Genomic DNA, 12,145 nt, shown 5'->3' with positions numbered 1-12,145 from the left:
GCTGAGGAGCGGAAGTGTCGTTACATACAGTGAGTTTCCTGTGGATTAAAGCAGAATGAAATAAACGCTGGTGAATTAAATGGGATTCACTCAAAAATAAAGGGTTAAACATTTGATTTACTGTCGAAATATTGAACATCGTCATCAATGCTGGCGGACTCAGGTAAGGATCTTTAGAAACTCACGACACATTCATGTTGAATGTATTGATGTTTGTGTAGCTGTGTGTCAGGAGAAGTATAATATAAATGATGACCCGATGAATTTAAGTTAACATTAAACTGAAGCTTCAACAGAAAATAACACATACAGAACAACTCACAATGAGTGCATTTTAATGATGAGCTGTTAATATTACAAGACCATTCTGTGTGAGGTCCTGCAGCTATTGTGCGTGCGCGTGCGCAGGATGTGCTCTCATGTGCTTTAGTTGTGATTAAGAGAGAACGTGAATGACCACAGGGTTCTGTCATGTCGTTTTTATCTGATGTATGTGACACACTTTTGTGAGATCTGGTGCACGGCAGCACTTTATTCTGACACCGCTTATTCCATTTCACACCTAAAGTGACCAACCTGAGGGTCAGCTTTATCTGAAGTCAAACCACGAGAACCGAAAAGGCCCGTGCAGTAAAAATGATTTCTGTAAAGTCAAGAAAAAAATCGGAAGTTCTACCCGTGAATATTTTCTTTTCTTTCCTGAATATCTCTCAAAGATTTGATGACATTAACTTTGTATAAATTCAGTAACTGTAGTTCTTCTTCACTGTATGAGTCTGGTAGGAAGCTGCTGGACATCACACACAGGCAGCCAATCACATTACAGCTTGTTGTTTTTATGAAGACTTGTTTGAGTGCGCAGTAGTCCTGTCGTATCGTATCGTATCGCGGTCTAGTAACGATATTTCTCACAATTAGCTTCAATTACATGCTGTTTTTATGATGTCAGTGGGTGGCGGTCGTTGTCGGGGAAGGAAGCGGTCAGCAGCAGTGGGCGAGCTGGACTCCAGTGGGCGTGGCCGCAGCAGCACACCTGCCACACAGGTGAGGAGAGACATTTTAGAACTGCAGCACTGCTATACATCACAGACTTGTGTGGGTTTCTGTTTAATGTGTTGATGTTGCAGATCAGAAGTAAAAACACTGAGGCCGAGGAAGAGGAGGATCAGTCTGAGAAAAAGTTCAGAAAGTGTGAGAAATCAGGATGTCCAGCCACCTATCCTGTGTGTTTCGCCAGTGCGTCTGACAGGTGTGGTTTAGTTGAGTAAAACATCAGTGAATGTCTTACAAAAATGAGAAATAAGCAATAATACAAATCCGATCTAAAAATGAAGACATGTGTAGACGGTTTCAGCAGCAACAACATAAACAAATGTTACTGTATGTGGCCCAAACTTAACTTCTGGTAGACCTCCACAAAGAATCAATAACTGTTGAGTAGTTTGAATTTAATTTGATTCATTTAATATACAATAAAATATTCATATAAATGAAATCTAAAATAAACTGTTATATTACTAGCCAGACTGACAACTTTGTGCCAGGTGCGTCAGTGTGTGATGAAACCGTCTATTACGGGAATGGTAAAATGTTCTTCATGTCATCATTCAATACGTCTTAATGCTGCTTCATTTTATTTATGGGTAATCAAGTACATGCTGTACGTCTCTCTTCCTCAGATGTGCTAAAAACAGCTACACGTCCCGCTGGTATCATCTGTCGTGTGGTGAACACTTCTGTAATGAATGTTTCGACCACTACTATAGAAGGTGAGGGCTGATGGGTAATTCTACTGCGTCACGACAGCTCTCAGCTGAACTTTTAATGATGTTTCTGTGCTTTGACAGTCATAAAGACGGATACGAGACGTTCTCCTCGTGGAAGAGGGTTTGGACCAGTAATGGCAAAAGTGAACCCAGTCTCAAAGCCTTCATGGCAGACCAGCAGTTGCCCTGCTGGGTAACACCTTTTCAACAAATAGAGTCTGTGTGTGTCTGTGTGTGTGTGTTTCCTCAGGTTCAGTGCACTAAAGCAGACTGTGCTGGAATCAGTCGTGTGTGTGTGTGTGGGAAGGGTAAACCCTACAGTATGGGGACAAAATGTCCCCACAAAGATGGCAATATCCAAAATCCTTGTCCTTGTGAGGACATTTTTTTGTCCCCATGAGGAAACAAGCTTATAAATCATACAGAATGAACTTTTGTGAAAATGTAAAAGAGCAGACAGTTGTGTGTGATTGTTAGGGTTAGGGGGAGGGAATATGATATACAGTTTGTACAGTATAAAAACCATTGCGTCTATGGGATGTCCCCATAAAACATGGAAACCCAACGTGTGTGTGCGCGTGTGTGTGTGTGTGTGTGCGTGTGTGTGCGTGCGTGTGCGTGCGTGTGCGTGCGTGTGCGTGCGTGTGCGTGCGTGTGCGTGCGTGTGCGTGCGTGCGTGTGCGTGCGTGTGTGTGCGTGCGTGTGCGTGCGTGTGCGTGTGTTTCCTCAGGTTCAGTGCACTAAAGCAGACTGTGGGAAATGGCGTCAGTTGAGTAAAGAGACGCAGCTGACGCCGGCGCTGGCGTCATCGTACCGCTGTGGCATGAAACTCAACACCATTAAAGTAAAACGCTAATCTTCATTTATATCCATTCAACAGAGAGTGAAGATGCTGATCTTTCTAAGAGGTCACATGTCTATGGTTTTATTTTGCAGATTGAAGGATGTGGCGCGTGTTCTCAGCCGGAGGACGGGGTAAAGCATCAACACTTGTCTTTCATGTTGTACATCAGTGCAGTTTAACACGTGATATTTGCTTGAGCTCATCTTGTTTATCAAAAAGCTTCTATCCTCGCTGACCACTTAATGTTTGTTGTTTCATTCTCACAGTATAGTGAATCCGTGCTGTTTCTGTCATTGATGGTGATGTGATGTGTGTTATGAGCGAGTGGCAGGTGTGACGGACAGCTGGTGGCACTCCATGTTGATTCTGCCACCGTTGTTTAAGGACAGTTTGGCCAGTCCGTTTCTCTCAGCGTATTACCCCGACTGCGTGGGCATGAGCCCCTCTGCCTCCCCCAACACCCAGCGGTGCACCGCTCAACCTCACAGTGAGTTCAGCCGCTCTGCATGTGACGTTCAGAGACAGTTGACACTGATTCATTCTGTGTGTGTGTGTGTGTGTGTGTGTGTAGTGTCTGGACTCTCTCCGTGTTTCCAGCCCTTCTACCAGCCCAACGAATGTGGAAAAGCACTGTGTGTGAGACCCGACATGATGGAGCTGGATGAGTTGTATGAGTTCCCAGAATTCTCCAGAGATCCCACCATGTATCTGGCGTTGAGGAACCTGGTTCTGGCAGCCTGGCACAGAGATTGCAAGGTCGCTGCTCACACGTGCGCTTGTCCTCACGCTGTAGATCCCAGATTTCATTTCAGAGACTTCACACATGCCAGCATCTCATTCCCAACAGTGCACTGGGGTTAAATGAAGACGAGTGTGTCAGCAGTCTGAATTCCCTCATGAGCAGCGGTTGCCGGGTCAGAGCAGGTTTGGACGTGTTTGGGTGTTTTAGGGCAGGTGAAGGTAAACCCCAGAGAAACACTCGCCGTGTAGTCCCGGTACCTGCTGTTACCATGGCAACATGCACACCACATGACCATTTGCTGATGCAGAGTTGCTCGTTTGTATATGAAAGAAAGTTTTGTTTAGTATGTGCATCTGCAAAAATAGGTTCCTAGAATAACCCTGCTGGTGATTTCAATCTTCTTCTGTTCAGGAGGTTTTGACGGCACAGAAATGTGCTCCTCACGTGATTGTTCGAGGGCTGGTGCGAGTCCGTTGCGTGCAGGAGCTGGACAGGGTTCTGTGTTTCATGACCCGGAAAGGTTTGATCAACACTGGAGCTCTGCAGGCGTCACGGCCTCTTCTGCCTCCCTCACAGCACAACGTGAGAACTTTTTTCTTTTTAGAGGATTGATGACTCGACAATGAGCGTTTCAAAAGAACCTTCCTTGATTTCTCTAGATTTTGAGGTGAATGTGGATGTTGTGGGACATCATGATCGTGAGGGCACTTTGGTTGAACTGTCTGCTCTAGACACATGTAATACCTATGATGAGGTTCAGTGACTTTACTTTAATGGCAATGAAAACATCAAGACGAAATGACCTGAAAAACATCACAAACACAAAACACACTCATTCAGCCAACAGTAATACAGCTACATCTCTTCTGTGAGCTCTCGGCAAGCAGTTTTTGTGACAGCTACGAGATCTGATCTGAGAGCAGTCAGGGAGCAGTTTGTGCTGTCTGGGGTTAAACTTAGGAATCAAGATTTTGGTGAAGGTACAAAGAGTTTTTCTCCCTGCGCAGAAGGTGTTGGTGATCGGTGCAGGGCCCGCGGGTCTCGCAGCAGCTCGACAACTTCGAAACTTTGGCATGCAGGTACTACAGTACACACACTCTCACAAACACGCACACGTTGGGTTTCTGGCTCGACTCCTTTAACTTGTTTCAGCATCACTCCGGCTGGTTCTGTGTCTGCTGTTTTATGAGCTAGTTAGGATCTATGTCCTCCTTTTTTCTGATTGGTCGATAGGTGGTGGTTTTAGAGGCCAGGGAGCGAATCGGTGGAAGAGTTTGGGATGACGTGTCAATGGGCATTCCCGTTGGCCGTGGAGCTCAGATCCTAAATGGCTGTGTGAATAACCCCATTGCTCTGATGTGCGAACAGGTGACCACACCCACTTTGATCTTTGAGTACTGTGTACAATCAGCCGATTGTTCTTTTGTGGGTTTGTGTTGAGTTGTTTACTATGTGTTTGTTGTCTTTAGCTGGGCCTGAGGATGCATAAGTTGGGTGTGCGCTGTGAGTTGATTCAGGAGGGAGGTCACATGACCGATTCAGCTGTGGACAAGCGCATGGACTTTCATTTCAACGCTGTACTGGACGCCGTGTCTGAGTGGAGGAAAGACAAATCACAGTGTCAGGATTTACCACTGGGCGGTGAGAGACTCTTATCTCTGATCCATCTTATACGGTCTTCGGCTTGTTTGGCTTCATTACCGGTCTGTGTGTGACATCACAGTGGCACTAGAGACATATGAGAGCCAATTGCTCCCTATGCAGCGCTGCGTGAAGTTTGGACGAGCCTGTTATCATCATCATTATTTCTCCTTTTTATGATTGACTAGGACGGGTTTTGACGGTCAGGGAGGTGTTGGTGTGACCAGCAGGGGGTGCTTACCCTGTGCTCTGTATGGGTCTTAATGGGGACAGACAGTATACTGTAAAAAACACCGTCCTTCAGATGAGACCTTAAACCAAGGATCTGACTCTCTGTGCTCAATGAAAATCCCATGGCGCTTCTCGTAAAGAGTAGGGGCGTAACCCCGGTGCACACTGGCGGTGGTTGAGGAGAGACCCCCTCATGTGATTGTAAGGCACTTTGGGTGTACAGCGATACACAATAAAGCGCTATATCAATGCTTCTCTCTGGCCCGCGAGACCCATTTTCCTGCTGAGTTCAGCCCCAACTCTGATAAAACACCCCTGAACAAGCTCATCAGCGAACGCGTCACGTTCAACTTAATGCGGGGCTTGGTCTTGTCTTGTCTTGGTCTCAGACTTGGTGGTCTCGGGATTTCATTTCAAGGCCACAACTGTGGGACTTACACTACATTGCCGGTGCATTGTCTGACTTATGTGTTAACATCATTAATGTGATTGGATGTAAAACTTCTGGCTTTAAAAGCAATCACTGAAATATTTTTTATTTGATTTATTTTGTTACTGTTGTGATTGGAGGATTGTCCTAAAAGAAATCTGGTGTAAACGTAAAACAAAATGTATACAAAGGCCCACAATATCCAAGATGTGATCGCAAAAAAGGTAGTTGTATGAGATCTTGTTTATTTATATTATAACATCTGACCTGACTTCATCTGAAAACGTGATGTTGATTTTACTTGATATTGAAGTGACTTGCATTTTAAAGACTTCAAACTTTTTGTTCTTTTCTGGTTAGTCCCAAACAAATCCGAAAGTTTGTTCTTATTTCAGAGCAACACAAAACTAGTTTGCTATACTGAACAGATAAGAACGCTTGGAATGCATGAATCTGTAATTATGACTTGTGAGTGTGAAGAAGATCTTTGAGATGAATTTAGACGGTCTCGACTACAACACTGCTGTGAACCGTTTTCAATTTTTTTAATTACATTTCCATCTACTATAAATACGGCCTAAATTTGCAACAGTGCAAAACTGTGAAAAGCGCTATATAAACCAAATTGAATTGAATGTAATGGTTTTGTTTTGGTGGATGTTCAGAGAAAATCCAAGAAGTGTACAAGACATTCCTGCAGGAGTCTGGACTTCACTTCACTGACCTGGAGGAAAAAGTTTTCCATTTCCATCTGAGCAACCTGGAGTACGCCTGTGGAAACACACTGGACCAGGTGTGTATGTGTCTTGCACTGTAAATTCAGATAAAGGAGTGTGCGTGACTGCGTGCATGTGGAGTTCAAATGTGTGTCTGTGTGGCAGGTGTCGGCTCGCTCGTGGGATCATAACGAATGTTTCGCTCAGTTTTCGGGTGATCACACGCTTCTGCCTGGTGGATACGAGTTTGTACTGCACAAACTTGCTCAGGGACTCGATATACGGATTAAAACTGCGGTACTGTGTTGCATACACTGCTTCTTTATGTTCATTGCTTTTCTCTCCCTCTCACAGTAAATGTTGTGTCTGTCTACAGGTTCAGTGTGTGGAATATTCTGGAGAGGGAGTGACGCTGACATGTACCAACGGCTCTCAATGGACCGCACAGAAGGTTTGAAATATGTCTTAAACACATACAATGAACCTATACAGTGACGGAGGCTGTGCAAATCTAAAAATACCAGCCCACGACTAACATGACATGACACTCCAAGTACTGTATGCTATTGAGAGGGGGTAGTAAAGGACAATTAGTGGACCTGTCGCTTACTGCATCCTTTAAACCTGCATCAAAGTGTATAGAATACCAAGAGGCTAAACTGGTGCTTTTTGGGTAACAGCCAGGTGAAAATGCCAGCTGGACAACACAGAAACAGACGGAATGCCAACGAAAGAGATGTCAAAGTGAAATAAAAGAACCAGTGTTTGGCAATCCACTGCAAAATTTATCAATGTGACAGTACATATCTTGCCTTTCATAGTTTTCCCGAAGACTGACATGTAATTATTCACAAAAGTGTAAAAATAGTGTGTGTTTTGAAGTGGGACCTATGCTAGCCCTATCCAATGCACCTGCTAACTTTAACAGTTTTAGTCAATATTAATTCAACTTCATTCCTTTTAGGAACTGCAGACCCTAGCCATAGAAACCATAATAATGATTTGATTTGATGAAGTTAGAAAGAGCTTATTAAATTCTTTTGCTGAATTCGTTTCATTGATAACTTATTTTTGTATAATGTTATGTGTACCTCCTGAGATACGGTAACATTATTATAACCTTAGAGGATCTCATTTCACTTCATTCTTACCTGTCATACTTCATTTAGAGAGAAATCTAACATTGATGAAATCCTTGAACTTCCCTGTCTCAAGTTAAGTCATCAGTAAATGTTGTATTGTCTTAAATAGGCTATGTTTTATGTTATCAGTTGTGAACCTACACAAGGTCTGCAATATACAGTATATTGTACTTTTAATCCCCGGGACACACTACAAACATGATGATGATAATGATCTTTGAACAGGATATTGCTGTCTGTCATAGTTGAACAATTCAATCATTTTGTGGCTTTTTTTGCATTACAAAGTTTTTTATTTACAGTTGCTTTAAGGGACATTCATATAATACTGCAAAAACAGTTTACTGTCAAGCTGTTATGTTCCTGTTATAGTATTATTTATTGTTCAACATTCCCAATTTTTCTGATGCATATGTGACCCTGGACCACAAAACCAGTCATAAGTAGCACTGGAATTTTTGGGGCAATAGCCAAAAAACATTGAGTGGGTCAAAATTATCAGCGTTCTCAGTATTTAGATTTTTTGCATCCTCAGATTCCAGAGTTTTAAATAGTTGTATCCTGGCCAAATATTGTCAGAAACTGACAAATCAATGGAAAGCTTATTTATTCAGCTTTCAGATGATGTATAAATCTCAATTTTGAAAAATTGACCCAGGGTCACATACATCCTTCATTCTATCTCATATGTTGGTATTAATTCAGAGTTTATAATGCTAATACTTGAACTTAATATAATTTCAACCAAAACTGACAAGTACACAAAGTCTGTATTATGTGTCGTCATTTTTCAGGTTGGATTTCAGCTTTAATGTATGTTTTGTTTTAAACAAAGCAGCGACAGCAAAAACCTATTGGACTGCCGAGTCACTTTCACCCCAAAATGGCAGAAGCGCAGGGCTTCTGCTGGGCGCGAGTGTTGCAATGGAATGTTCTATTGAGTTTTGCCTCTTGTTATACTGTATATACTCTTTGCCTGCGCTGTGTTACGTGCTTCATTCTTTAAACCAGCACTCTCTTCTTTAAACCTGCGCTGCATTCTGTACACCTTTAAACCTGTGATGCATTCTTCAAACCTCCACTGCATTCTTTGAACCTGCGCTGCATTCTTTACTGCATTCTTCAAACCTCCACTGCATTCTTCAAACCTCCACTGCATTCTTTAAACCTGCGCTGCGTTCTGTGCTGCAATTCTTTATATATTTTATTGCAGTATTCATTGCAGGAACATGAGCATTGGAAGTGCAAGAAGTGTAGGTGGCTCCTCCCCCAGAAAAGAGTGTAAAAACAATACAGCTTCATCAGCAGCTTCACTGGTGTAGTGAGAAAGACGCGTGATGCATAGTTTTTAATCTGCCGCGAAGCAAGTTCGAATCCGCCGAACTCACTCTTTTAAATTTTCACATAATACTGTATATCAGTTCTGCTTCCATTCGTTGTTTTCATCAATAGATTATTTAAAGCGTGTTTTGTAATGAATTACATGTGAGGATGGCTGCTGCAGTAGCAGCAGCTTTGAATTTGATGCCAGCGACTATAGGGAGTGAATGTAACCGAACGAAGAGAGGAGTGACGTGTGCCCGCTTTGGCTCATTGAAGACCACTCTTGCCACTGCGTTCTTTACACCTTTGCTGCGTTCTTTAAACATGCGCTGCATTCCGTAAAACTGTTCAATTTCTGTGAAGCGTCTGACTGTTGAGTGATCTGTGTGGTAGGTTCTGGTGACAGTTCCATTGGCTCTGCTGCAGAAGAACATCATTCAGTTTAACCCCGCCCTGCCCGACAGGAAACTCAAAGCCATTCACAGTCTGGGAGCTGGGGTTATAGAGAAAGTGAGTGTTGAGTATGTGAGTGTTGAGTGTTTGATCTCGCGCTGTTCTCACACCTCAGCACGGTTTCAGATTGCCCTGCAGTTCCCTCATCGCTTCTGGGACAGTAAGATCCAGGGAGCTGATTATTTTGGTCATGTTCCACCCTGTCCAGAGAGGAGAGGTCTGTTCAGCGTCTTCTATGATTTGTGTCCGCAAGTAAGTTTTTTCATCACATTTCCATCAGTTGTGTTCGAGGTTCTCTATTTTTTCTAGTGTGTGTACATGTGTGTGTGTGTGTTGTGTAGGGTAAAGAGTGTGTGTTGATGTCGGTGATCACAGGAGAAGCTCTGGCACTGGTCAGAGATCTTCAGGACTCTCAGGTTGTGGATCTGTGCATGGACGTCCTCAAAAAACTCTTTCAGGAAGAGGTGAATGTTCGAATGATTCCTCACACTTACGGCGAATATGAACATGTGACATTAACACATGATGTGAACAAACACTGGTTTCTCAGTCACACAAACAGACGGTTTTACAAAAACAAAGATACCTTAATTCTATAGGCTTATGTTGGGAGAGGGATGAAGCTCACTTGAGGTTTCCTGTAAGCGACCGCCCGTACATCCTGTTCTCTAAAGTTTAATGAGACATTCAAAGCAGGAGAGAAGAGTCCAGAGTGGGTTTAGTTACTAGAGCTTGTCCTACTGTGGCATTTCAAACAATAAGCCTATGCTGAATATTATAAGGTTTTATTTAGAGTATAAATCAGCAAGCATGGAATTGACTGCAGTAAGCCTCTGGTTGAAATGGGCTCATTGTTGAGTCTTTACTTTACATGTCAGTGTTTCATAGTTTAATTTCTGTAGCTCTGAATGTACAGTAAGTCTACATGTCTCATGGCAGGCGATTTCTGTGTGTCTTTATTCCATAACTCTTAGCCTTTATCAACGTAAAAAACCTTTATTACAGCATTTTCATTAGATTTACGTTACGTACATGCTGAACGAGGCCTGACCGCCCGAAACTGATGATTCTAATATGGTATTGTAGGAAGTTCCAGATCCAGTGAAATACTTTGTGACCCATTGGAGCAGAGACCCCTGGTCTCAGATGTCTTACAGCTTTGTGAAGACAGGGGGCAGCGGGGAGGCATATGACATCATTGCAGAGGATGTTCAAGGAAAAGTCTTCTTTGCTGGTGAGGTGAGAAAACTCATGAAAAGCCGTTCACTTACTGCTAATAATGAATGAATGTTCTGTGTATTGCTGTACACCCAAAGCGCTTTACAATCATATGAAGGGGTCTCTCCTCAACCACCACCAGTGTGCAGAATCCACCTGGATGATGCAACGGCAGCCACAGTGCTCACCACACACCAGCTGTAGATGGAGAGGAGAGACATAGAGCCAATTCAGAGAGTTGGGATTATTAGGAGGCCATGATTGATAAGGGCGGTGGAGGGGATCTGGCCAGGACACCGGGTTACACCCCGACTCTTTACGAGAAGTGCCATGAGATCTTTAATGACCACAGGGAGTCAGGACCTCAGTTTGAGGTCTCATCTGAAGGACGGTGCTTTTTACAGTATAGTATAGTGTCCTGGGGCATTAGGACCCATACAGACCACAGGGTGAGCACCCCCTGCTGGTCTCACTAACACCTCTTCCAGCAGCTTTCCCAGCAGGTCTCCCATCCAGGTACTGACCAGGCTCAGCCCTGCTTAGCTCCAGTGGGCAACCAGTCTTGGGCTTCAGCGTGATATGGCTGTAGCCATCTAAATGTTTATTGGGCCTGTCGACATGTTCGTCTAGCGCTGTGTGTATGATTAATAAAGTGCATATTTCTTGTGATTTCAGAGTTATGTTAGTATGTAGTGAGAGAGTGTGCCAGCTTGACAAACATCATCAAATCCTGCCCGACTGCTGCAACGTGAACTCCTGTTTGTGTTTGTGTGCTAATTAATGCATTTTAACGTCATTATTTATTCACAAAGACACAAAAATATGAATCCTTCATTCTATTTAGGAGGCTTAATGAGTTTCATCTCTTATTGCTGTTCTTGCGAAGCGATGTCTGTGATGATTATGGTTAAATTTCACATTTTGATTCTCTGCAGGCCACAAACAGACACTTTCCTCAGACTGTGACAGGGGCGTATCTGAGCGGCGTCCGTGAGGCCAGCAAGATCACTGCGATGTAGAACTCCAGAACCCTCTCGCCATCACACAAAAACTTAAAACTGCATCTGGCAGCACTTGTTCTTCGAGTCTTTTACTGGCTAGAGTGATTATTCTTTTGTTTCACCTCTCACAGTCTCGAGACCCTGTGAACCTTCACAGCTGATTCAAGACTGATGTCTGCTGAATGTTAAATTATGAATTCAAAGAAGTCGAAAAGTCAAAGAGAATAAAATCACCGTTTCTACTGTAAATTGTCTCTTGGACTTCCCAGCATATGGACAATTGAAATCTTTTCCCTAACCGTTTGTCTTATTTGTCCCTCTATGAAAAAGTTATAAAGTATTAAAAACTGTAACTTATTCTTTATCTTACTTTGGCCTGATTGAGTTGTTTTGTGCACAAGCACATTTAAAGACAGGTTAGAGAAACGCTTGGTCTATTTTTTTGGTGTCCAGGTGTGAATTTGAACAATGAAACTGATGCAGAACTTTAGACTGTTGTTAGTCTTTTGGACCTATTTATCCAGTGATCATTACTGGTGTTTACTGATGTTTCTCAGGTGGAGGATTGCTGCTCATTCATACATTAATTGCACTGTGTATATATACTTTTAATAATTAATAGGGTAGTAGTGCTTGAA

The 12,145-nt window shown here is 43.0% G+C and overlaps 1 protein-coding gene across 3 annotated transcripts; it reads left to right on the top strand.

The window, feature by feature from the left end:
• Positions 1 to 35: 35 nt before the first annotated feature.
• Positions 36 to 11,876, top strand: LOC130566518 (lysine-specific histone demethylase 2). Of its 3 annotated transcripts, none has more exons than XM_057353975.1 (21): positions 37 to 163; positions 950 to 1,044; positions 1,128 to 1,249; positions 1,680 to 1,769; positions 1,848 to 1,959; positions 2,497 to 2,610; positions 2,703 to 2,741; positions 2,932 to 3,097; positions 3,182 to 3,366; positions 3,764 to 3,934; positions 4,360 to 4,431; positions 4,586 to 4,720; positions 4,822 to 4,993; positions 6,320 to 6,447; positions 6,536 to 6,667; positions 6,747 to 6,821; positions 9,229 to 9,345; positions 9,415 to 9,540; positions 9,630 to 9,752; positions 10,375 to 10,522; positions 11,442 to 11,876. In XM_057353975.1, the coding sequence occupies exons 1-21, from the start codon at positions 148 to 150 to the stop codon at positions 11,498 to 11,500; spliced, it is 2,397 nt and encodes a 798-aa protein (XP_057209958.1). In that variant the 5' UTR covers positions 37 to 147; the 3' UTR covers positions 11,501 to 11,876. The 3 variants fall into 3 exon arrangements, 2 of the variants coding, with proteins under 2 accessions (XP_057209958.1, XP_057209957.1); XM_057353974.1 differs by having other exon boundaries at positions 38 to 163; positions 10,375 to 10,527; XR_008964486.1 differs by lacking the exons at positions 9,229 to 9,345; positions 11,442 to 11,876 and having other exon boundaries at positions 36 to 163; positions 9,404 to 9,540; positions 10,375 to 10,488.
• Positions 11,877 to 12,145: the final 269 nt, after the last annotated feature.

This window comes from Triplophysa rosa, linkage group LG16, assembly GCF_024868665.1.
Source record: "Triplophysa rosa linkage group LG16, Trosa_1v2, whole genome shotgun sequence".
Classification (NCBI taxonomy): domain Eukaryota; kingdom Metazoa; phylum Chordata; class Actinopteri; order Cypriniformes; family Nemacheilidae; genus Triplophysa; species Triplophysa rosa.
This window is presented reverse-complemented; position numbering and strand designations above follow the sequence as displayed.

Excerpts from the sequence above, each read along its gene's own strand:
- LOC130566518 (XM_057353974.1), top strand. Across the intron at positions 2,611-2,702 it reads TGAAACTCAACACCATTAAA|ATTGAAGGATGTGGCGCGTG; the intron begins GTAAAACGCTAA and ends TTTATTTTGCAG. Across the intron at positions 4,721-4,821 it reads TTGCTCTGATGTGCGAACAG|CTGGGCCTGAGGATGCATAA; the intron begins GTGACCACACCC and ends TGTTGTCTTTAG.